The 25,441-nt window shown below is 45.7% G+C and overlaps 1 protein-coding gene and 1 non-coding gene across 4 annotated transcripts in view; both read left to right on the forward strand.

Moving 5' to 3' along the window:
• LOC142576615 (uncharacterized) overlaps window positions 1-25,441 on the forward strand; it is a 501,274-nt gene that overhangs the window by 143,512 nt on the left and 332,321 nt on the right. For all 3 annotated transcript variants that reach the window (XM_075686816.1, XM_075686815.1, XM_075686817.1), the window contains exon 6: window positions 17,688-17,792. In XM_075686816.1, coding sequence (XP_075542931.1) covers window positions 17,688-17,792 — 105 coding nt within the window. The remainder of the gene's footprint in view (window positions 1-17,687; window positions 17,793-25,441) is intronic.
• Window positions 6,799-6,981, forward strand: LOC142576850 (U2 spliceosomal RNA). Its single transcript, XR_012826982.1, has one exon. It is a non-coding gene; the product is annotated as a U2 spliceosomal RNA (small nuclear RNA).

Below are 25,441 nucleotides of genomic sequence, written 5' to 3' on the forward strand. Positions count from 1 at the left end.
GTGACAGGAAGTGCCTAATGAATCTGTATAAGAGCCTCATCCGGTCACGTTTAGATTATGGTGCCATGGTATATAACTCTGCCGCCCCAAGCGCGCTAAAGATGCTAGACCCGGTTCACCATCTAGGCATCCGTTTAGCCACGGGCGCTTTCAGAACAAGCCCAATTGAAAGCTTATATGCCGAATCGAATGAATGGTCTCTCCACCTACAGAGATCATACAACAGCTTTACATATTTCCTTAAAGTACGCTCCAATCCTGAACACCCATGTTTTGATACCGTTACCGATATGACGTGCGCTACACTTTTCAGCAACCGTCCCTCCATAAGACAGCCTTTTTCGCTGCGTGTGAAGGAGCTTAGCAATGAAATGCATGTCCCACTCCTCGAGCATCGCTTAATGCACACAATCAAGCTCTTACCTCCTTGGGAGTGGAAGGTGATACAATGTGACATATCCTTTATAAAAGTTACAAAGCACGCTCCTGAGGCCGAAATCAGAATGCATTTCCTAGAACTCCAGCACAAGCATTCCTGTGCAGAGTTCTACACAGACGCTTCGAAGTCAAATGCCGGGGTATCCTATGCAGCCGTCGGCCCATCCTTTTCGGAATCCGACGTACTGCATCCGGAAACAAGCATATTTACGGCTGAGGCCTACGCATTACTCTCTGCTGTGAAGCATATAAGAAAATCAAAACTTCCAAAAGCAGCGATCTATACAGACTCCCTAAGCGTCGTGAAGGCCTTGATGTCAGTCTACAAACACAAAAATCCTGTACTTAGTGAACTCTACACCGTCTTGTGTAAAGCGCACATATCTAATCAGCGTATCATTATATGCTGGGTGCCTGGCCACAGGAGCATTGAGGGTAACGTTCTGGCGGAGGAGATGGCCACGTCAATCGCATCGCAAACTGTTCAGCCTACCGCTGCGGTGCCTGTCACAGATCTGAGGCCTTTCTTGCGAAGGAGATTGCGGGACCACTGGCAACGCATGTGGGATGCGGAAACGAATAATAAGCTCCACCTGATAAAACCACAGTTAGGATTCTGGCCCTCTACTACAAAATCGCGCCGAACAGATGTCCTATTCTGTCGTCTCAGAATAGGACACACGTTTAGCACCCATAATTATCTGCTTACTGGAAGTGAACCTCCAACCTGTGGTAGATGCGGGGAGAGGCTGACCGTGCTCCACGTCCTTCTGGAGTGTCGGGAAGCCGAATCTGAAAGAATGAAACATTTTTTCTTAGCTTGCAGACAGCACATCCCTCTTCATCCAGTAATGTTCCTTGGCCCAGAACCACTTTTTAACACAGACACAGTCCTAGGTTTTCTGAGAGATGTGGTCCTACATGTTATTAGCCCCATGCATTCCTAGCGCTTCCTCTCTTTAGAGGATGCCGCTGGGATAGTTGTACGGTATAGCACATGCCTCCAGACCCTTGTGTTTCAAGGGCTCTAAGGAGGCAGTAGTGCTCTAGCATTTATTATAATCTGATATATTTTACCTATTGTATCATTCTTTTTAAGTGCATCGAAATGTTCATAGCACAGGTCATATGTCATCGCCATAATTTTATTACACAGATTTTACGCACTGTAGAGCGTATATTTTAAGGCCCCTTTACAGCCACGTCACACCAATTTCATAGTAATCATAGTTACACTGCACACCCACTACCACAGACATGGCGCTCTTTGGCCATTCCTGGCCCTTGCGCCAAAAAATCCCATACATCATCATCATAATTTTTCTTGATTATTTTTCGTGCACACGCACGCAATTATTAAAACATGATTCAGAGGTTCGGTTAGCGGCATCTACTTAACGTCTCTCCCACCCGGTTCCTTCCGGGTGGAGCGAGGTTAGGTAGCTGCGGCTTCAGCGGCCAGAGACCAATAAATGATGACACGTTCTTTTGTGTAATGTGTTAATGACATGTTGATTTGTTGTAAAATATTCAATGCAGGTTATACACCACGTACACTACTGGGCGGAGAATGCATACTCAGAGCAGGCCGAGGTGGCACGAATATTGAAAAGTTCGCCTCCCTTGCGAATTACCCGATGGCCATTGCAATAAAAAGAGTGAAAATGCGTCAGTGAAGCTTATCTTTGTCATCAAGAGATCTAGTTTTCGATTGGACATTATTAACCCTTAAAGTCTAGGGCTGTCGACATTTTAGCAAATGTTTCAATAAAGGGAGACAAAAGTCACTAAAACTCTCGCTGTAACTGTCAAGTGAATTTTAAGAATGTAGATATTTTGAAGGACTCTAATTTAAGCTTGCGTGAAGTAAATAATTTACCTAGACATGTCATGTTGGTTTAATTTTCGGGCAGATGAAGTAAAACAGTGAATTTACCAACAGAGTATAGAGGCCTTTAGCTTTAGTAATGTATTTGCTATGGGATAGGCGAATATCGAAGTATCAAATATCAATCCTTAGTGTGCAATATTTTATTCGTATTCGATAATGCAGACATCGCTAGTTTCTAATATCAACACTAACCAAATATTTCGCAACAACTGACTGTTCAAATCAGGTTACTGTTCTCCAGCTGCTGAACAAAGTATAGCTAAATATACATATCAGAAGTAAAACACGATTGCTAATACATGCTATGTTTTTAGTTTCCCGGGACCCGCTGTGTTTGCTCATTAGCTATGGTGTTGCGCTGCTAAGCGTGAGGTCGCGGGATCGTATCCTGGCAACAAGGCCGCATTTCGATGGGGGCGAAATGCGAAAACACCCGTGCACTTAGATACAGGTGCACGCTAAAGAACACCAGGTGTAGTCGAGATATCCGGAGGCCTGGAATCTACGGCATGCCTCATAATCAGACCTTGGTTTTGCCACGTAAAACCCCATAATCATTTTTTTTTGCGGTGGTAGTTCTTCGCTGGTCAACACTCCTTCGGTTAGGTCTTGTATACATACATAAACACCCAAGACTGTATGGCCGTGGCAAGTGCCGTCGTCGGCGTCGCACAATTTGTACTGCAACACACGCCGAGGTTGCGGATTCGGCTCTCACCGTCAGCCTCCAAGTTGTTTTCCTTCATTCCCCATTATATTCTCATTTTTGTACTTCAATTTTAAAGTACAAATAATTTATCCTATGCTTTCGATTCTTCATTACGTGTTGTTTTCATGTGGTTCTAACAAATACGTGCGAGCGTTCTTAGAAAAACCGAGCCCCTCGGTTCCCCTTCTTTTCGTCCAATACTTGACATTTGGCTATATTGGGCTTTTGGCCTACCAATTAGTCTTTCTTGCAGCCCAGTCTTGTAGGAGTTTTATCTCTTACGCTACAATCAGTGATATTTTTTTTGTAAAAGGCTGTTTGTTCTTTCCAGGGCGCACAAATGCCTCCTTGGTGTTTTATTTTCCTTTTGCATAACTATTTATTATGTGTTCTTGAAAAATTGGTCAGTTTCAAATGCCTGCCATTCTTCAAAAGCTTCTTTGCCACATCGCTTAAAGGTATCAAGCGGCTATTTGTGGAATTCTTTTCCTTACTGTTGTGATCTTGTATTGAAAACGATCTTAATTGTGCGTGATAGTCATTATCACGACTGTCTATTCAGTGCAAGCCTGTGCCTAATTATACTGAAACAAATATTCCGGCTGTAGATATGTGCGTCTGCGTTCGTCTATTCAATATTCGATACTTACTATTCGTATTCGATTTGTATTTGAAAAAGTCGATATTTGATTGTCTACCTCTAATATTTACATACTGATTTATGACAGCTTATATATTTCATTATCTTCAAATTGGAAGGTCGCAAATACAGCACGTTTCCAAAGAACACAGGGAACGTTATTTTTCTGGCATGAAAATGCATTTAGGCTTAATTTTATCCCTAAATATTTTTTGCTTGTCGACATTCCTGGTAGCAGAACTACATTCTGTGGAGCGCGCTTGGCCGCATGTTGTTAACATGGCAATGATAGTTACCCAAATTTGTACAGGGTAAATGCCACATTTTCGCCCATATGTTTTCCCTTTTTTTTCGGCAGCTGAAAGCGGCTGCGAAGTACTGAGTGGCCCGAAAGGTGCGAGAAACGGAAGCGATTTGTTCAGTCGCACGTGAATGAGCAAACCCGTTCTGATATTTACGCTTTCACGCAGTCGATAGGTCTTATTCATCTACTTTGTGCGAAATCTGAATAGAAAATATCCACTTGGTTTTGCTAAATTAGTTCTCTGACACGGTTGCCAAGCGCCTACTAATCGAATGAATTTAGTGACACCGCTGAACCCGCAGCGTTTAAACGCTAGCGGTTCACATAGGTTTTGTAATATTCAATTATATGCCCGTCCGTAGGCTTCGTAAATAATAAATAAACTTCATTTTTGTGACCCAATGCCAAGGCTATGGAAACTAGTGTGCTGTGGAGCACTATCACAATGTGAAGGCTACCGATGCGAAGGCAACCGTTGGTTCATCATGGTCACGGGGCCTATTGTCGTACAGCGAGCTTCATCTACTTGCATGTGGCTTTTGAATATCAAAGTATGTTCTTCAAGGCCATTTTCCAAGCAATCATTCGAACTTATAAGTCATTAAGATATCGCCAACAGTTCATTCAAGTCACTAAAAAAGTCACTGATTGCTAAATAGCAAACTTTGCCGTAAACAGACAAAAAAGTCACAAAATCTAGCGTCGAAATTGCTAAAATGGCAACACTGCTAAATGCCGGTAAATTACGAAAGCAAATTTTTGTGTTTTCAAAGATGGTTAGCTTAGAGGGCCCCAACAAACACGGCGTCATGCGAGGAATGGTAGATTAAACTTTTCTTGGACAGCTCAATTAAAGCTTTCTCAGGAATGCAGGCTTGCAATTAAGGCACGTCCCGCCGGCATCTGGCAGCGGAAAAGTACGGAGTAACGCTTTTTCTGCCACAGCACGTGGAGCCGTGACCCAAAAGCAGGGGATACATAATAAATAAATTGTAGCTATGTGAGTCCAATCCAGAGAGAAAACTTGGCCCCAACTGTTGCTTCGTTATATTCGTGCAGTGTGCAGCCGACAGCGCCCACTTTCACAAGTGTGCTTGCGTATGGGGGGCGGATAAATGGCCTATTTTTCCATTTCAATTCTGAAGGTGGGGAGAGGGGCACACCACCCCCCGAACAGGTAGATACACCTAAGACGAGCGAGGTTTCACACATGTACAGGCAAATATAAACACACCTCACTCGATGACCACGAGCACTCGCTGTCACAACGCTGACGTGATGTAGACCGCCAGCAGCGAGAAGCGAACACTTCGTGCTGCCTCGGTTTAGTCGCGAGAACACCTTTCACGACCAAATAGGTGAAAGCAGTCTTGAAAGTTCTACGAACCTCAATTGCACAATTGAGGTTCAATGGCACTATTGACCGACCAGTAGCCCAAGTCAATGTATAGATGAAGACTTGAAAGACTACTGCAGACTTGCAGAGGTGGAGAAATTTACGAACTGTTACCGAGTAGACTTCCTTATATATAAGACCAGTGATGAGTGCGCTGAAGAACCAATGTGGCCTAGACTCCACCAGCAGCTGGTGGAGAAGCCAGACCCTCGTATCAGTACTTCAAGCGACTTTCTGTAGAATTGAGTGATCTCGGTTGGGACCCCAGGCGCATATATTCCCGGATTTCAATGGGGCGGGGGGCAAATAACCTACTTTGCCCCCCCCCCATTCGTAAGGGTGGGTACAAGTGCGCCCCCTGCCCGGCCCTCCCCTCCCGGTAGATATGCCTATGGTGCTGTAGTAGCCATATTAGGATTCCCTTAAGTGCTTCAAGGGTTGTAAACTTGACAACCATTCGGAGTGCAATATGGCGCCTTCTGTGCCTCCATGTAGGCATTGATGCCTTCTCGAAAGCACCTCCATGCAAAAACTTCGTCTTGGCACAGTATTACAAGCGCCATGAGCTGTGCAAGCTAAGGAACACTATTAAATTTAGGCACCCTTACTTTATCTATCGATCATCAGATAAGTAGCGCCATGGCAGTCTTGCGGTAATTCTCCTTTAACATCCCTTTGTAAAACATTTAATACAGACTTTCCCTTCAATGTAAATAAACATGTTAAATTGTTTCAAGTTATTTAAAGAATAAAAGATGTGTTCACCACGGAACTACAAGAAAACACCTTCGTCTAAAAAATTATGTTCTATTCCACTTTGTGAAAGTGGATGACAAGCGAAGCTTTGTATGTGGGCCTCTTAATAGCGAACTGTCCATTACCGTCCGTGAAACACCCTGTGCATATGAAATGGAAGGCGAGGCGCGAATAGTCCCTCCTTCACGATGTTGAGCCTCGGAAGGGGATGAGCCGCTAAGGGATATACATACCCACGTATTGTTGCACAACGAGGCACGACACCTTTTTCCACGAATACCAGCACGAAGAACAAACCCGCACCTCACCGCACTCTGAGGGCACACACTGCTTCACCGAAGCCAGGGCGATCATGCGGTGGTCGACGTCCCGCAGTGCACTAAGGGTTCTGAGGTCACTTGAAAAACCACAAGTGGTCACACACAACACGCGCCACTCAAAAGTGGTTCCCCACAAACACTTTCTGAAACCTAGTAGTTGTTCCGGTGAAACGTTTCAAGTTCGCGGAGTCGAGGCCACATGGATGGTTTTAATTTCTTCCCGCATCGTGGTCCTGGCGCCCAGCACGCTTCCGGCACCGCCACCACGGGAGAGTGGAAGTAGAAAAAAGGAGATACACAAGCGCTTGGAATGCCGACAAAGAGAGGGCAGTGCGAACGCAGACATGGCCCACGCAGGTCAATGTGAAGCATCTGTTCTTATCAGCTTAACAATATCCATTACTGGTTGTATTGGAACCTAAGATATCAAACTTACTTTTGCAAGTTCGCGGAATGCTTAAAGCCTGCTTCACCTGCGCCAGGGGGCGGCTCGGTATTTACCTATCTTCGGGATCGACCAACGTATGGCGAGTAATTCTCGATCTACACGGCTCTTGACCAAGGACATAGTTTTCATCGAAACCTAGCCATATAGAGCTTTGCTGTAGAGTGTCTTTATTGAAAGATTTTTTGTATATACTATGAAGAAAAATGATTTGAATCCTGGTGAAGCTTTCATGATCTCAAAGTTTCAGGTATATTCGGGCGTTTACTTCCACACTAAAGAGATTTGCAGAATGTCCGGCAATTATGCATCGCGTTCTAAAAAAAAAGACAGACCATTATACACGGATACCCCAAGTGGATATTGATTCCAGTTGAGTAGAGTAGCTGTCAATAGTATTTTTTCTGTCATTCAGTGTAATTATTTACAATTACCTAATTCGTTTTTCATAGAACGACAGAAAGCTGAGCTAGTTGGTAGGGATTCATTATGCAAAAAAGAAGTGAGGCGTGGAGACAGGACACAAGAGTAGAGAAGTGGACAACACGAACGCCGACTATCAACTGAAGGGAGAACTGAGGCGAAAAAGGAGAAGACACGAAACTAATCTGCGCATGCTCAGGAATGGTAACACCACGTGTCAGTCGGGTACACGTGCCGGTCTACGTGAGAGATAACTGTTAAGACACTTAATCTCTTCCTTATGTAACGTAATCGAAGGCTGACTCACGCACGCACTTCCACCATTAAAGATATGCTATGCCTCTACCATAAGACGCGTATCTTCATTCTTATGCCTGTACAATGTCGCGCATTCATCTAACTCTGGCGTGCAGTTACAATCTCGGCAATGTAGCGAAAGATTAGAAGGCGACCCACCGGTTAACGACCTTTTATGTTCCATTAGCCTCTGATTGATACACTGTCCCGTTTGCCCTACGTAGAACTGGCCACAGCTAAGGGGAATTTTATACACCACACCCATACGACAGTCAGTAAAAGTGTTGTTCTTATTGTGCTTCACTGTACAAATATCTGTTCGTTTTTTGCCTTTTACCCGCTCCTTTTATTCTGTACGGCAGCACATATCTTACCTAGCTTATTGAGAGCAGTGAACGCAACATTAACATCATATCTACTTGCAACTTTTTTAAGCCTGTGCTACACTGAATGAAGATACTGAATAGCCACTACTCTTTTTCTGCTACTACTGCTTTCTGTAATCACGTCCGTCCCTCTCGAAACCGACCTCTTTAGGCGCTCAGCCACAGTGGCCACCGCTACACTAGGATAACCTGCTTCTAATAGGCGCCGGACCTGCGCATTAAAACTGGCGCTCATTTTGTGCGTGCAGGATCTGATGAGGGAAGACTTAAGGCACGACATGGCAATTCCGTTTTTTACTAATTTAGAATGCTTGGATTGAAAGTTTAGCAACGGCTTCGAAGATCTTGGGGAGTACTGCCAACAAACATGGTTTTGTTCGAAGATCAAGGAAATGTCAAGAAACTGAATTACGCGTCGCTGAGGAAATTCCTTGGTAAACTTTAATACTCCCCCATAAAGTTTAAATTGATGACTTACTGAGATAGCAGCGGAATCGAATTCTTCCCTATTGCATAAAATCAGGTAATCATCAACGTACCGAAATATCTTGATAACGCTATCACCTAAGGCTTTCTCTAAGCAGTTGTCAACCTTACTCAGGTAAATGTTGCTAAGAATAGGGGCAACCTTTGAGCCACTGTGGCCACTGTGGCTGAGTGCCTAAAGAAGACGGTTTCAAGAGGTATGGACGTGATTACAGAAAGAAGTAGTAGCAAAAAAATGAGTAGTGGCTATTCTGTATATTCATTCAGTGTCGCACAGGCTTAAAAAAATTGCAAGTTGATATTATGTTAATGTTGCTTTCACTGCTCCCAATAAGCTAGGTAAGATATGTGCTGCCGTACAGAATAAAAAGGAGCGGGTAAAAGGCAAAAAATGAACAGATATTTGTCCAGTGAAGCACAATAAGAACAACACTTTTACTGACTGTCGTATGGGTGTGGTGTATAAAATTCCCCTTAGCTGTGGCCAGTTCTACGTAGGGCAAACGGGACGGTGTGTCAATCAGAGGCTAATGGAACATAAAAGGTCGTTAACCGGTGGGTCGCCTTCTAATCTTTCGCTACATTGCCGAGATTGTAACTTCACGTCAGAGTTAGATGAATGCGCGATATTGTACAGGCATAAGAATGAAGATACGCGTCTTATGGTAGAGGCATGACATATCTTTATTGGTGGAAGTGCGTGCGTGAGTCAGCCTTCGATTACTTTACATAAGGAAGAGACTAAGTGTCTTTAACAGTTATCTCTCACGCAGACCGGCACGTGTACCCGACTGACGCGTGGCGTTATCATTCCTGAGCATGCGCAGATGAGTTTTGTGTCTTCTCCTTTTCCGCCTCAGTGTTCCCTTCAGTTGATAGTCGGCGTTCGTGTTGTCCACTTCTCTACTCTTGTGTCCTGTCTGCACGCCTCACTTAGTTTTTCATCAGTGCTCTGAATGCAATGTTGTCAAAGAAGAAATTGCTGGAAATTGAAAGCTTGAAATGCCAAATTTTCAGCCGGGTACATCTTTCCCTTTTTTTTTCACTTGATGAAGACCGCAAGAAATAACAAAATTTACGTAACTAACCATCCGCCTGCCTCATAAAGCATTGTCGTCAAAGAAGCTTCATAGCAGTTTTAGATGAGCTCTCGCTTCATCCTGTGTGGCCCGGCCGCAACCTTAAAGTTTCCTGCAATTGCTAGAGGGAACTCTGTGGCGCCGGTATCATTTCAGCCACCATGGCAACGATGGACAGTACAGGGATTTGTCAGACCTTCACTTCATACGTTCTTGTGGCTACGTTTATTGCGCTCTAACTGGGCCTAAATTGGCCTAGATTTCAAAGGAAGTTATGCTTATTTTATTGCACGCAGTATAGACAGTAATAAGACTCTGCCATCACGCATAATCGCTTCATGCAGTGGCTACACCTGCATATAAGTCCGTAGCGTAACGGTTTCAATATCGGGTTTCTATGATAGAGGAGTTATGTACAAATCCCGCTATCGGGCAATTTTAGTAGTCTTTATTTGAATATACTTAAAAACAGTGAAATGCTGGGCTGGTTCGTTATCCAATATAATGAACGAGTTTTGCGCAAAGACCACACACACAAGAAAGGAAACGACATGGGCGCTTACTTCAACTGTTAAACGAGCGTAAAAGAATCCTGCATGCATAGCCCTCGTAGACCAGACCACATTCGTACGCACGCAAGGCACGAAGTAGATTCCGAATAGAAAACACGTTGTTGGAGTAATCGTGCGAGACATTTCTGCTCGGCTTCGTACAGAAAAAACGGATGTGTTACTGACACAGTTCGGAGCAGCTTTGCCAATGTAGAAAGCTTCCAAAGTTTCACGAACCATTTGTTGCCTGCCTCTAACCAAAATCCTCACATTTCGGAACCGTGGAATGCTGTTAGAGCAATCCGTGCAGTCTTCTACTAGCCGTTCGCCAACCTTATTTTATATATCTTTCGCAACTTTCCTAAATCGGTCATTCACGCAACACCCCGTCTATCCAATATACGTTTTTTCCGCAGGGCAGGGGAATTTAATAAACGACGTTTGTGGCACACTTTATCAAACACTGGCCATGCCTTTTCTGACAGCCCAGCTTTTGGTCTTCGCAAGTTATGCGTCGGCTTACCTGGGCTAGCTTTTTCGGAGCTGACAACACTAGCGGCATGTTGTACCGGTTAGCCACTTTTTTCAGGCAGTGCGAAACGCTGTGGTAGTAGGGAACCACTACAGATAAATCCTTGCTGACCGCATATTTATAGCTCGGTCACTTTGCAATGTCACGAAGCAATTTAAAGCCAAGTGGACGAGGTTTAAACAAATCCATGTATTACCAATCATTGCCATGCTCGCTGAACTACCTGCTTGCAGCTCCAGAAGACACTAGCGCAACAGTTCTCTCCGGGGATTGTATGAGAATATATGCCCACAACAGCGCAGCTCCATGGTGTTTATTAACATCATGGCACCCGGCTAAGAAATGGTGCAATAACTCATGTGAAGCGCGTTTGAGGGCGTTCCTTTTTGATGTTGGCGGACGGCTACCCACGTTACATTCGTCATTTATCGTGGCCTTTTTTTGTCATACGGGAAAAAACAAACGCGCCAAAAGCACTTGGCTGAAACTGAAAAAAGGGGTACCAGCGAAACACAATGGTTGCGCACACAAGGCAAAGGTGTTAGACATGACGGACAGCGTCAGTCCGCGTGTAACGCATTTTCCTTGTGTGCGCGTCGTTTTTGTTTCGCTGGTACCGCATTTTGCAAATCTGCACGCTTGGAGTGACGCCCGACACAGGCAAAAGTGGGGAAAAGTGCAAAAGTGGGGAAAAAGCAGGCTGGTGAGCAAGCAATTGCCCACTACGGCGTTGATTTTAAGAACACTAGAGGACAGATGCCCGTAGAATTCGCAGAAAGGAATAAGCTTCGAATGATGAAACCTTTTTGAAGACGCGTAGCAAGAGAAAGCCCTAACGGTGAAAGGAGAAACTAAGTTTATTTGACACTTTCTGCTAATTCCAGCATATTGCAGGATGTAGAAGTATTAGGTAGGCTGAAGTGGCAGTGATCATAGGTTAGTGAGGGCTAGGATTCACCTCAATTCGAAGAGAGAAAGAGTAAAATTGGTCAAGAAGAAACAGGTCAACCTGGAGGCAGTAAAGGTAACAGCAGACAAATTCAGGCTGGCACTTGCAAACAAATATGCAGCCTTAGAACTGCGAGATCAAGATCACACAGAGGTAATGAAAAAAAAAACGTAACTAGGCTGGCTTCAGAGGCAGCATTTGAAGTGGAAGGCAAGGCACCAAGGCAACCAGTAGTCAAGCTCTCCCAAGCAACTAAGAAGCTAATAAATAAGCGACAAAGAATGAAAGTGTTGATCTCAATACAGAAGATAGAATTCGCGGAACTTTTAAAACTCATCAACAAGGTGAAAATAAGTTATATTCGAAACTAGAACATTACAAAGACTGAAGAAGTCGTAAAATTGACGCAGCCTGAAATCAATGAGAAGGAAACTTAGCATCGGACAAACCAAGGGATATGCACGGAAAGATAAGGAGGGCAATATCATCAGGAATCTTAAACACATAGTAAAAGCAGCCGAAGAATTCTGTACGGACCTGTACAGTGCCCAGAGGAGTCAGGATACCTAAATTAAAAACAGTAATGAACAAGATAGAGAAACTCCTCCTAACCTTTAATGTATAAAACTCTTGTTCGCCCATTATCGATTATGCCGCAACGGTCTGGTCACCACATAACCAAAACAACATAATCAAACTAGAAGCAGTGCAGAAAAAAGCCGTCGGTTTCATTTTACATCGGTATGACCGCTATTTTTCACCCTCGTCTGCTCTCCCTACACTGAATGTAACATTACTTTCAGTACGTCGTGATGTGGAATCATTAAAATTTTTGCACAACATAATTAACAAGTCATACCACACTTCAAACACAGCTTGCATATCTTTCACCAAGCCTTCTTGCACGCGTAATTTCCACGAGCTTATTCTTAACCCTCTCTATGCCCGTACAAATACCTTCAAGTACAGCTTCTTTCCCCGCACAATAGAAGTATGGAATTCCTTGCCTGGCTGCCTTCGTTCACTCCCGATAAGCGAATTCGAAAGTGCTGTCTATGAAAATCAGTATAGGTAACTACTTAAATCAGGTTTAGTTTATACTTTATGTGTGCGTGTTGCTGTGTCGTTGCTTTTTATGAATCGATGAAAACCATTTGTAAGATTTTGTAAACGATTGTAACGATGTTGTAAGAGTCATTGTTGATTTTACTTTATTTTTGTTCAACACTGTTATTACCCACTCCTGCAATAGCCCTCCTATGGGGCTGCAGTATGTACAAATAAATAAATAAATAAATAAATAAATAAATAAATAAATATCTAGCGATGAGGTGAGAAGGGCCTTCGAAGGCATGAAGCAAGGAAGTGCGGCAGGAGAAGATCGAATAACAGTCGATTTAATCAAAGATGGAGGAGACATAATGCTTGGAAACCTGGCGGCTCTTTATATGAAGTGTCCATCGACTACAAGGGTCGCAGAAAACTGGAAGAATGCAAATATTACACTAATTCACAAAAATGGAGACGTTAAAGAAATGAAAAATTATAGGCCCATTAGCTTACTCCCAGTATTATGTAAAATATTTACCAAAATAATCTCCAATAGAATAAGGGCAACACTGGACTTTAGTCAAGCAAGGGAACAGGCTTGCTTCAGGAAGGGATACTCTACAATGGATCACATCGATGCCATTATTCAGGTAATTGAGAAATCCGCAGAGTACAATCGGCCTCTCTGTATGGCTCGTAGCGGCATTACGTTATCAAGGAGCGCAGACCGCTTACGTAAATATATTTGAAAATAACGAGAGAAATTTCACAACTACTGTAATTCTGCCCAAGAAAAGTAGGAAGATACCAATAAAGAATGGGATAATACAAGGAGGCACAATCTCTCCAATGCTATTCACAGCGGGCTTGGAAGAAGTGTTGAAGATAGTAAATTGGGAAGGCTTAGGAGTAAGGATCGACGGCGAATATCTCAGCAACCTTCGGTTTGCCGATGACATTCTTCCATTCAGCAACAATGCAGATGAGTTACAACAAATGAGGGAGGATCTTAAAAGAGAGAGAGTGTGAGAGCGGGGTTGAAGGTTAATATGCACAAGACAACGATAATGATGAATAGTCGTGCATAGGAACAATAGTTCGGGAACGCCAGCCAGCCTCTAGAGTCTGTGAAGGTGTATGATTACCTAGGTGAATTAGTCGCAGGGAAGCCTGGTCATGAGAAGGAAATTCACAGAAGATTAAAAGTGGGTTGGATCACACACGGCAGACACTGCCAGCTCCTGACTAGTAGCTTACTATTAACATTGAGAAGGAAGGTGTACAATCAGAGCATTTTACCAGTGCTGACATAGGGGGCAGTGGCTTGGAGACTGACAAAGAAGGTTGAGAACAATTTAAGGACCGCGCAAAGAGCGATGGAACGAAGACTGCCAGGCATAAGGTTAAGAGATAGGAGAGCGGTATGGATCAGAGCGCAAACGAGTATAGCCGATATTCTAATTGGCATTAACAGAAAAAAATGGAGCTGGGCAGGTCATGTATTTCGCTGGTTAGACAACCGTTGGACTGTTAGTGTTCCAGAATGTGTTTTAAGAGAAGGGAAACGCCGTCGAGGACCGCAGAAGACAAGGTGGAGCGATGAAATAAAAAAATTCGCGGGCGCCACTTGGAATCGGTTGGCGCAGGACAGGTGTAATTGGTGATCGCAGGGAGAGGCCTTCGTCCTGGCAGTGGACCTAAAGAAGCTAATGATGATGATGATGATGATGATGATGATGATGGTACCCCCCTTTTCAAGTTCATCATGCACCAACTGGTCCAAGATCTTGTGCTAATGCACCTTGGCTGAAAGCATGCCAAGTTTGTTTCTTTCAGTTTTCTACGAATTAATGGCATCCAAGCATTCAGGGAAGTAATTACAATAATAGCTAATTAAAAATAAAAATAAATTATATAATAAATGCCGTCAACAAAAATTTGCTTGCGGCTGTTCTACTCGATCGTGAACAAGATGCACTTGGTATCGTCGAGTAGGATGGGGCCACGGATACTACTTAGAGTGACAAAATCGGGCAGCGTTTTGTCCGGTCTTTCCTGACACACCGCGAGCATAAAAAGCGGCCCTAACGTCCCGGAAAAATTACCAGTAGCCTTGCACCCCCTTCCACCTCGTTCGTTACCCGTTTAAATGAGTTGAGAAGTTTTGATGCCCCCAGCGAGGTCCACAGAAAGAGTGAGGAAAAGGTGGACATTTTGAATGTGCCAGTTGAGAACAGTTTCGCACTGGCATTACATACAACGATTACTTATTAAAAAAAACAAATTATATACTGTTGCCCTGGGAAAAACAAAGACGAGCTGCTGCACCCCAGGGGTGAATCTACGCATGGCTGCTGTTGGCTCTTGGAAGGAGACGCTGTTGTGACGCTAGCGCCAACATCCCCTCAAGTTACGGCCGTTACAGGAGGGCGATGCTGTAGCAAAATGGCGGCGCCCATGATTGTTGACGTTGTCATGGAAAGAGGAACAGCAGCCTCGCGGCGCCTCCTCTCCCTTCCGTATTTTTTCCTTTTGTTTTTATTATGCCAACCCGCTCCCTTCCATCTCCACACTTGCATGCCCCGCGCGCCTTTATTTTGCTTTCTTTTGCTTTCTTTTTGCCTGTCCGCGGTGCGTTCTTTTTTTTATTCCGCGTGTGGGCTATCCCAGCCATTGTTTGGGAACTGGCGAGTGGTGCGCCGTGGGTTCTTTATGCGTTAACACACACGCAGTCTTGTCCATACTTATAGTATGTCAGCATATACCAGAAGGTATATAAATTCCACTTCCAGCAGGACAGGTCTCTGGCCTCGTTCTATTGACTTCCGTTTCTGAAGACAAATATTTTTGCATAACTCGGTATGATACGCGCTCAGAAAATAAACAAAAGTGAAAAATGCATGACATGTACACCACAAAAGTTTACAGATAGTGAAATAACAAGAATAAGTAACTTAAACTCGAGAAAACGCGAAGGCCTTTTCATGTACACACATATAACAGATGTTTACATAATGGCCTTAAGACCAAAGTGCCCTTGCATTTCGCCGACCTTACTCCGGACTTTACCGCGCCGTTAGACAGACGGCAAGCACACTGTCACCAGAACAAAGCGCTGTAGTTCAATGCAAACCGCCGAATGCCTATAAAACAACGGTAGTATCTATCTCTTTGTGGGACCAGCAGTTGCTCACTCAGGGTGCTGCTTCCTACATAACTGAACCAATGTATGCCTAGGACGCCGGAGACCATGCGAGAGTTGAAGAGGAGCGTAGCACAGTCGAGTCCACATAGAAAGGCCCCACTTAAGACGAACTTTCGCTTAAAACGTACGCGAGCCACGTGACCGTCAAAATATACACTAATTCAATGGCATAAAATCGCATGTCTAACGAACACCTTTGAGCTCTGCCGATCGGTTACCGCGAACGGACGGCGTAAACCCGCCGCTGCGATGCGCAATAACGACGACCTGCGACCCGTTTGCGCCCGCGGTCTGTTTTTCCAAGCTTCCTCTCATGGGAACTTAATCGTTTCGTGCCCCGCCGTGACGCGCTGCACACGAGTGTCGGCGTGTGGCTTCCAAGATCACCCTCCCGCCCGTCCTCGCAACTCCGCTCCCCTCCCCTCACTCCTTCCTGCAACTTCCTCGCTGACTCGGCGCGTGCGCGCTAAGGCGCCGGCTGAAGTTCACTAGTTTTGTTCTTTGGCCCTTACCGTGAAGTAGGCCTATCCACACAAGCCACCATGCTTCCTCGCTTCTGCGCTTCGTTCTGGTCCGGCCCGAGCTGCACAGGATGGCGGACGGGAATGCCGTGCGTACAGCGGTCACGAAACGAAAAGCGCTGAACATGGCAACGATGCGAGCAGTATTGAAGGAAATGTCTCCGGCTGCTAAAGAGTGCCAGTTGGTGAAGAAGTACAACGTGCGTAAATCAACCATTTCGACGATTCTAAAGAGCAAGATCGCCAGCTCGGCCGCAGACTCGACGAAGAGAAAGCGCCAGAGGAAGGCCACCTATGTGGACATACAGGACGCACTGCTTAAGTGGTTCGCCGATGCACGGGCTGGCAACATTCCGACAAGTGGACCGATGATGCTGGGCAACGACAAACTTTGTGTTCCTTGCACTTGCAGAAGTGCTCAAATGAAAAATGCGATATTGCAGACCTGAATGCTGATGCAATTCTAATGCTTTTCGCACTTCCTTAGTAGGCTGAGCGCTGACCTGCTTATGCTATCACCGAGTTCAGCCGGTCATGAATGACTGCTAAGGAGAGATTGATCTGAACGACACAAATCATCATAATCTACCAAGCCTGGCCTCCGGAGTATACCTAGAACCTCATCATCGCTCATAGATGCACACAGTAATCAATTCGCACAAAATAAAAATGTACTCAGGAATAGTATCCCTACCTCTGAATCACGACACGATATCCAATTAGAGAGGGTAATGTTCGAAAATGAGACACACCAATGCCCGTGTAATGTCAGAATTTCTTCCGTTAATGTATTTTTCACAAACTTCCATCTATGATCAGCGGATAACGAGAATGAATGGTTGGTGCGACGCTTGGGTCATTGCGAAAAAGCAACGCATTAGAGTGCAATCGTCACATTAAAGAAGTCCAGAATGCGTCAGTCGTCTGGCGCCATCTATACGTTCCTGTTTCAGTGTATTTTCCGTTTTATTCCTGTCAGTGACCTGATCTTTATATCACTAGTGGAAAAGTGACAAGTCGCAGCCAATGGCAACAATTACGTCAATGCATGGCCAGAAATCGTTTTATTTCTCCGATATGCGCAGGAAGGGGTGATCCACTTGGCTAAATACCACGAAAGCCGTTTTACTTCACCGATTAGAGCGGTCCACAGTGTCAGCAGCACAACCTGCATCCAGATGCAGATGAGTTGTGATGGAGGCGAAAACAAAACAAGCAAATGCTTACACATCATATATGCACATATTATGTCTAGCCAGTCGGAGTTTATTGAAAAGGGCACATAAAAAATCGCATTTTCTTTTTTCAGGCAACTTGAAACTGCACAAAAATGAACCTACCCATGATGACTTTGATGAAGAGGGGAAATACGACTTTAGAGCCATGACAAATGTTCTCAAGCAGTGCCGACGAGGTATGTCCTGAAAGTTCATCAAATTGTTGTACCACGAAATTTGTCACTTTTCGTCAAACAAAGCAAGTCTAGCAGAAGCAGCGAAAGTGCATTTGCTGTGTGTGTCAATGCAGTTATTTTTTTGCGTACTCGAGATTGCACAAAGATACGCTGATTGGGGGAGCGATGCACTTGCGTAACTTCTATATGTTAAAATTTCAGGCTCCTCTCATGCTGTAGCACAGCTGTAAAGAAAAGGGTCATCTTAGTGCCCATTCATGGATTGGATAATAGCGTGGGTGAAAGCGTGGCATATCTGTTTGATGGTCGCCTTGTGCTAGACTAAGCAGCAGTGCGACGTCTAAACCTGCCCGCCAAATTCGTCTCAAAATCGCAGCTAGTATTGCAGCCTGATCATTGTGTTCAGTAACTGGCTCGTGATACCATAACTACTTCCGTGGTTACATAAGGTGCTTGTTCGTTCGTATTGTTCAATAAGAATGGACGTAGTGAGATGGATCAAGTTGGACGAAATCCCCGTGCACACTCCAGCTGGTAGTGGTGTGTGGCGACATGCTTGTGCGCGCCATCATGTATTCAAGCTCAACCTGGCCTGTAGTGTCTGCGAAATGAAATGATTTAAGGAGTTATCTTGGGTGCAAAATAACAATGAAAAAGTGAGGAAGACCCGTATTGGAAAACTAGAATACGAGCTCCGTTTTTGTGAAATCGATGTGCAAAACTTGTTCTTAGGAACTTGTTATTATGACCGCTCTTAGCCGGCTAACAATTGTTAAGCGTGAACGTTCAGCTGAGGATGCGCCTGGGTCTATCGTAAGTTTCTTGTTTGTTGTTGATGGTTGTATTCGTTTTCTGCTGCCACCGCACATTGTGTAATCTAATTGTATGCGCGACGCGAATTTCACGAGACTTTCTGGAACGCACGTGGGTACCAGAGATTACGTTTGAACCTTTGACGAGTCAAGTATAAAGCCGACACGCTTGACCCGCTGATCTGATTTTGGACGATCTCCAGCTGGGCTTACTACTATTGCTGTGCTTTGAATGTCGCTTGCTTTTAAGGGCTCTAGTTCGCCCAATAATAAGTTAGGTTTGTGATACGCAGTATTTGCTACTTCATTCTCCACCGCCAGCACCACGTAACGCCTGGTGGAGGTGCTTGCGGTTTCATGTATGGGTCACCCCAGCAAAGCAGTAATTCATGCCCTACTACGAAGACAATTCCGGCGTCGCCACAGATGATCGAGCTAGCTGCAGAATAGAGCTGTCCACGAGGTTCGGACTTCTACTTGAGAGGACCAGGAAAACTAAGGCCATGTTGACAGGCCATGTTGGCCATGTTGACCACGATGACAGATGCAGGGTACCCCGCTGACATCGTCCTGCAGCAGCCAAGACAGCCACCCATTATCCGCGGATTCTCGTCAGACGACCCAGAAAACTAACTTGAGACTTCTGGAAGGATCTCAACATTAAAGTCTGGAACGCTGAGGAGAAGTTGCGCCATACGTACTTCTACTTGGCAAGACCCGGGAGCACGTGGTTTTAAAACCGAGGATCCACTCTCACTGCAAGGGACCTGTTCCGTACGGACTTCCTGCAGGTCATAACTAGTGTCGTGCGCAAAGAGGGAGCTCAAGCTTTCCTGGAAGCCAAGATGCAGCTACGGAATAAGACCGTCGCGATTTCCATCAAAGAAATGACTCGCAATTCCACAACGCCAACCCCGATATCTCCGTAGAAAACAAGGTTCGGTTCCTTATGCGCGGTGTAAAGCAAGAGCTCTTCTATTGGTTGATGCGCAACCAGCCGATGACCATAACCGAATTTCTTACAGTGCCTTCATCGCTTGAGAAGATAGTGTAAATGCGCAGCAGGCAATTCAACCACCGCTTTATGCCGAACTGCGCAGAAACCCGCGGAAGCTGCTCCAAATATTTGTTGGAAACCATCAGGCGCATCACGTGGGAAGAGCTCCGCAAGATATTCCCATCGTGGCAGCCTGAAGTGACGTCATTTGCTGACATCGTCCGTGGGGAAACTCAACAATTACTGAAAATACTAAGGCGCCACATTCTATGCCGAAAACGACCTATGCCACCGTCACCATCCACAAGGTTCCCCATCCACACTCGCGTAAAAAGTCTTATGATGCCACAACCAAGCTTGACACCTAACTTGGACCAGATGCGGCCACCCCGTGCGCTCGTCGACCGGTGCGACGCCCAGAAGGAATCGGCAAAGTGGCGAGCTTCCGTTGTGTACCGTCCGCTGTTTTATCACGGCGGTGGAGCGGGCCATGTCTACCGTCGATGCCCAATACATCCAGATGGAACTAGAAGGATTCAGCGCAAATCCTCGCATGCGTGCGTGCCGCGGCGACGATCGCATGCTGGCTCAGGCCGTGGCCTGTCATCATCATCATCATAATTTATGTCCACTGTAGGACCCGAACTGCGACTCCGATTATCCCTGTCCAGCGCCCACCGGTTCGAGCTAGCGCCTGCGAATTTCTCAATTTCATCACCCCACCTAGTCTTCTGCCGCCCTCGACTGCGCTGCCTATATCCGAAAAAAAATAATAAATTACCCCTATCCGGAAAACTAAAAGCAGCAACTGATGTTGGTGCGTCGAAATGCCGAACATCCGCCGCCGACGCTTTAGGACCCAAATCAACCACGAAGCAACGAGATGCCGCCATCCACATGAAGAATCGAAGCAAAACTGCACCGCCTACAGAAGACCTGACTACAGGACGCAAGAGCAACGGGATAATGTGATACAGCGGTGGCCTCACGCCGTGATCAACTGCAATTTAAGACGAAGTACCACCAACCTCTACGTTGTTGTCGACAGCCACAGAGATGCAGCTCTTTTAGACACATCGGTAGAATATTCCGTCATTAGTGGATCATACGCTGCCAAGTTGAAGAAAGTCAGTATAGCGTGGGATGGCTCCCAAGTGAAGAGAGCTGAATAACACCTTTTAACGCCGCCAGCAACCTGCGCGGCTAGAATTACCGTTCATGACCGTACCTAACCAGCCAGCTTCGTTATTCTCGAACAGTGATCTGGAGATGTAATTCTTGCCATGGACTTCTCCACAGTCCATGTGGATAACCATGTCTTGAGTGTGCTCGATGGTTAGCATCCCGCTTCGCATGCGTAACATCCATTCCGTCGGCGCCGCAACACTCGCAGAAGCCGTTGCCGAGGGCTTTAAACATTTAGTGCTAAAACGTGCAATTGGCGTCGGAATCACCCGACTGCAAGGAGGAAAAGTAAAAGTGATGCTGACAAAAAAGCCATGAGAAGGAAAGCGGAGAGGAGGGTGCAGCGGAACCGTGAGTTGGACAGCGGAGCAGGGTTTGGAGAAAGCGCCACAAGGAAAGCCTAGTGAAACGACAATGGCTCTGAGATTGGCACCAGAGTAGCGCGACTCGTCTGCGAGGTCTGTCGGCAGAGGCTGCTGCGCTGCGGCGTGGGTTAGAGTTACTGTATATGCTACCACAGGTAGCAGAGTTGCGCGTAGGTCCGCCATCTTGCCTGGCAAGCAACCAAATCTATGCGGCGAAGCCGCACTCTGTTTTTGCAGGCGACTTGCCTACCGTATTGTCGATCGACCGTGGGCGCTTTTGCATCGCTTGTGGACCGCTTTTCCGCCTAATCGCAAAGTGCATCGAAACAGCTGACTGAATAAGATCGTCAAGAAAAGGCGCCGAGATCGGTCCCCACCGAAGCTTATGCCAAGCGTATCCGCCGAATCCATCTGCATGCTCTCGGCGCGTCTAGGCTCAGGAATCAAGAAGTCTAACAAGGATAAATCACCATATTTCAGCTTTCGCATCAGTGTCCTTAAATAAACACAAGTAGCATGAGCGCACAAAGAGCACAAGTAGCGATGAGCGCCGATGTGATGCGTCATGAACACAGGTATATATGTGCTGTCGCCGAAGGATCACAGTCCTAGCCTGCGCTTCTCTGACGAAGATATATGAATAGACAGACGTGTCGACTGAAAGGCATCACTGAACTAAGAAAACGTTGCATATCCTTCGCGTGAAGAACAACAAACGGCTATCCAAATCGGTAGTAACAGCCCATACAGCGTCCCGGGTCAGTGGTTCATTTAGGTCTTTTTTCGAAGTTAAAATGCCAATCGCAAGTGAAAATAGGTGTTGTGGCACTTCCGAGCAAGCTACTGAATATGGACAGCTAAATTTTCTTTGTGGTACAGGCGCGAGCTTTAGTTGCTGGGCGATAGCGCATCTACCATGACTGAGCGAGACTTCTCTCTGTGAAACTAAAACTGCTTTTTGGTCCTTGACGTAGAAAATCATGCGCCGATGCTCGGCTTCTGGCGTGGCGTAGTGGTAAAGTACCGGGCTTGGGATTTGCAGGTCCGACGTTCGAATCCTGGTGGGAGCTTTTTGGTGTTTTTTTATTGCGCCAAAATGCTCTCTCTTTCTGTTCTCAAAAATATATATATACGGTGTCCAGGCACCGCGTATTTAACGCGCTAGAGCTGTTTTTCGCACCAGTACCCAGTGTCTCCCAGTACGCCGCGCCTGCCCAGCACCCCAGCATCCAGCGCGCGGCACTGGGTCCATAATCCGCGCTGCACTGGACACTGGATACTGGGTTTTGCAATAGGCATACCTGCTTATGTGCCAAAGCTCTCAACGTGTAGGCAGTCTTAAATATTACTGGTGAATAAATGACCAACCATTAGTATTTCGACTCTGGTACTCCATTAAATTTGCTGTAGAAACGTACCCACCTACTAGCAGGCACTGGATATCAGCCACACCTTCAAGTGCCACTTCATTATGTGCATTTTCACTGCAGGGATTCGAAAAGTAACCTTCTGTGGGAGTGTAGTGAAAGTTTTTCTCTCACAGGATTGACATAGCTACAATATGGGTAATAATGCAAAACACAGTAAAGGCCCTTACCGTATGGTAAATAACGACATTAATTCCTCTTGCATCCTGCTTCACATAAGCAGTAGTAGATGAAATATCTTTACTTAGTTGTGTAACCTTTTTATGTTCAGAAACAGCAACCAAAGCAGTGCATTATCCTGAAAATGTGAGCTGGATTTTTTGACAGTTCTGTGAAAGCAGTGTGGTGCGTGGGTTTGAATGGGATCGAATAAAAAGCTTTTTCGCTTTCAGAGCGATTCGTGCAGACGGGAGCAGAGCACCCGGTCATTATATCATTCCGATGGGACTGCGCGGACACTGCGATGAACCAACTGTGAGATGCGCTGCGCACGTTGTGTTGTTTCTCCGCAGCTAGTGCGCACGCGAACAGCGAACGCCAAGATCGGCCGGATTCGCTTTGAATTTGACTGGCGATAACTTGTGTCAATCCAATGCGCAGCAGCGGCGGCGTCGGGAAATACAAAAATTGGCCCGGGCATCTGCTTCTCCGCAATGCACGGTTGCTTGACTACCACGTGATGACGCTCTGCCAATAGGGGCGCTAGCGGCGTGATAAAACAGACGCGCAACTGTGCTACCTGCGGTAGCATATACAGTAACTCTAGCGTGGGTGACGCGTGCGCGCTCTCGCTCTCGCGATCTCCAGGTTAACGAGGCAATCGCTTCGCGTCTAGCTGTATTTGCAACGCGCAACACGAGGCAGATTGTCCGCGTCAGCCAATGTACCACGTAGTGAAAGTACAGAGCTGTGCTAAAATGGGGCATTTCTCTCAATCGTCGGCAAAGTTAACTATATGCGCCGCACTGCTGCTAATGTGAGAGGTCAGGGCTCCTATGAAAACGGCTATGATATTTATTGCCTGTATGTTTCCTTCATGTGCCCTATGTGACCTTTGTTTCCTTGTCCTTTATGTGAACTTCAGGAAACCTACTTCATCTGTACTCCATCTTAAGTCATCATTTCGCACGACACGAGGAAACAAACTTAATCTCTCCTGTAGGATGTTCCCTTTATGTTTAGGCAGGATGTTACCGGTGAGTTCACTCTATGTTACCTGGCTGTGCACTCCCTCCAGTGCACATCCAGGTAACATAGATAGCAGACAGTGAATATTTGTTAACACCTGCTACAGATAGTTCATCTACCTCTGAGACGTATTATTTACTGGCGTATCCAAGCAAAAAAATTAAGGGGGGAGGGGGGTTCGGCCTTTTCGACCCTCGGTCATGCTATAACATTCCTCTGCTATACTCTACGAAAATTATGCACTAAAGCTCGCTAACTAACAAATGCAGACCCGGCGGTCGCTACACGAAGTGAATTTCTCTTAAAAACATCGTCTGCTTCCTCTGTTGACATTAGTAGGGGTAGAAGTACAGCAGCGCGGATCCCGTAAATGCTTGCCTGGGGGCACAACTGAATAATTTAGAATTGTCAGTTAGCTGAGTAGTGAAACTTGCATACGGAGCATGAGCGTATTTGTTTTACATGCAAGCAGTATGGTTATTTCACTTCGGCCGTTGCCCTAGCTACCGTAGCACGCGAGCCATCCCCACGTTTGTCGTCTTTATTCTTTACGCTACGATGATACATGGTTCCACCGATTCAAAATGAGGTCCCAAATTCTCTAAAACGCGAGATATGGCGCCATAAGAAGCCTGTACGTGCGCGGTGATCACGAATTTCTGCGCGGCGGGTCTCGTAGCTGCTCGTGTAGGCGGTTCGCGATTGCAAGCAGACGGAGCTGCACGGGCTGCGCGCTGACTGGCTCGTGTCCGCCAGCAAAAGATCGAGCATAGTTCAGCGGAAAACCCTGTGTATGCTTTATAAAAAAAAGGCAGCACACCCAGGCACTCTGACCTCAATAAATGGTGTTTAAATATCGGCCTTCCTTCAAGCTATGACATCCTCTTCGTAACGAAATTGAGTCCCGAAGGCGGTGCTTTTACACACTCCATTCCCTAGAAGCGAACGTAGATTTCGGAGGCTACATTCACTGGTTAACCGCAGTACAGCGCTGCTGAAGCGCGATGTGTACTTGGATACACAGTGGCAATAGAGGGCCAGAGTATTCCTCGGGTCAGAGAATATAAATACCTTGGTATATGGATAAACGAAGACAATGGATATATGGAAACACAGGAAAAAACAATAACAGTAAAGGGGAAGAGAAATGCAGCCATAATGAAGCACAGAGCACTATGGGGATAGAATACGTACGAGGTGCTCCGGGGTATGTGGAAAGGTGTAATGTTTCCACGACCTATTTTTCGAACTGCAATTGTTTGCTTTAAATCAGGGGTACAATGAGGACTCGATGGGAACCAAAGGTCAGTTGGACGCCTCGCATCGGACGCACATGGGAAGACTAAAAATGAAGCTCTGCAGGGTGATATGGGCTGGACTAGTTTCGGAGTGAGGGAAGCTCACCGTAAAATTGATTATGAAGAATGACTCAGGAATATGGAAGAAAGTAAATGGGCTGAGAGAGTGTTGAGGTATCTGTACAGGAAATGCATTCATTCACAGTGAAGGAAAATAACTACGACGCTTAGCAGAAAGTATGCGGCATGTAGTGTGCGCAAGACAGCAACAAAGAACGTCAAGCGGAAAGTCAGAGAGGGTGAACTAATCTAATGGGCGGCGGCAATGGAAAAGAAACCGACCATGAGTAACGTTTTAGGAGGGAAAGAACGAAATC

Source organism: Dermacentor variabilis, chromosome 3 (genome assembly GCF_050947875.1).
Source record: "Dermacentor variabilis isolate Ectoservices chromosome 3, ASM5094787v1, whole genome shotgun sequence".
Classification (NCBI taxonomy): domain Eukaryota; kingdom Metazoa; phylum Arthropoda; class Arachnida; order Ixodida; family Ixodidae; genus Dermacentor; species Dermacentor variabilis.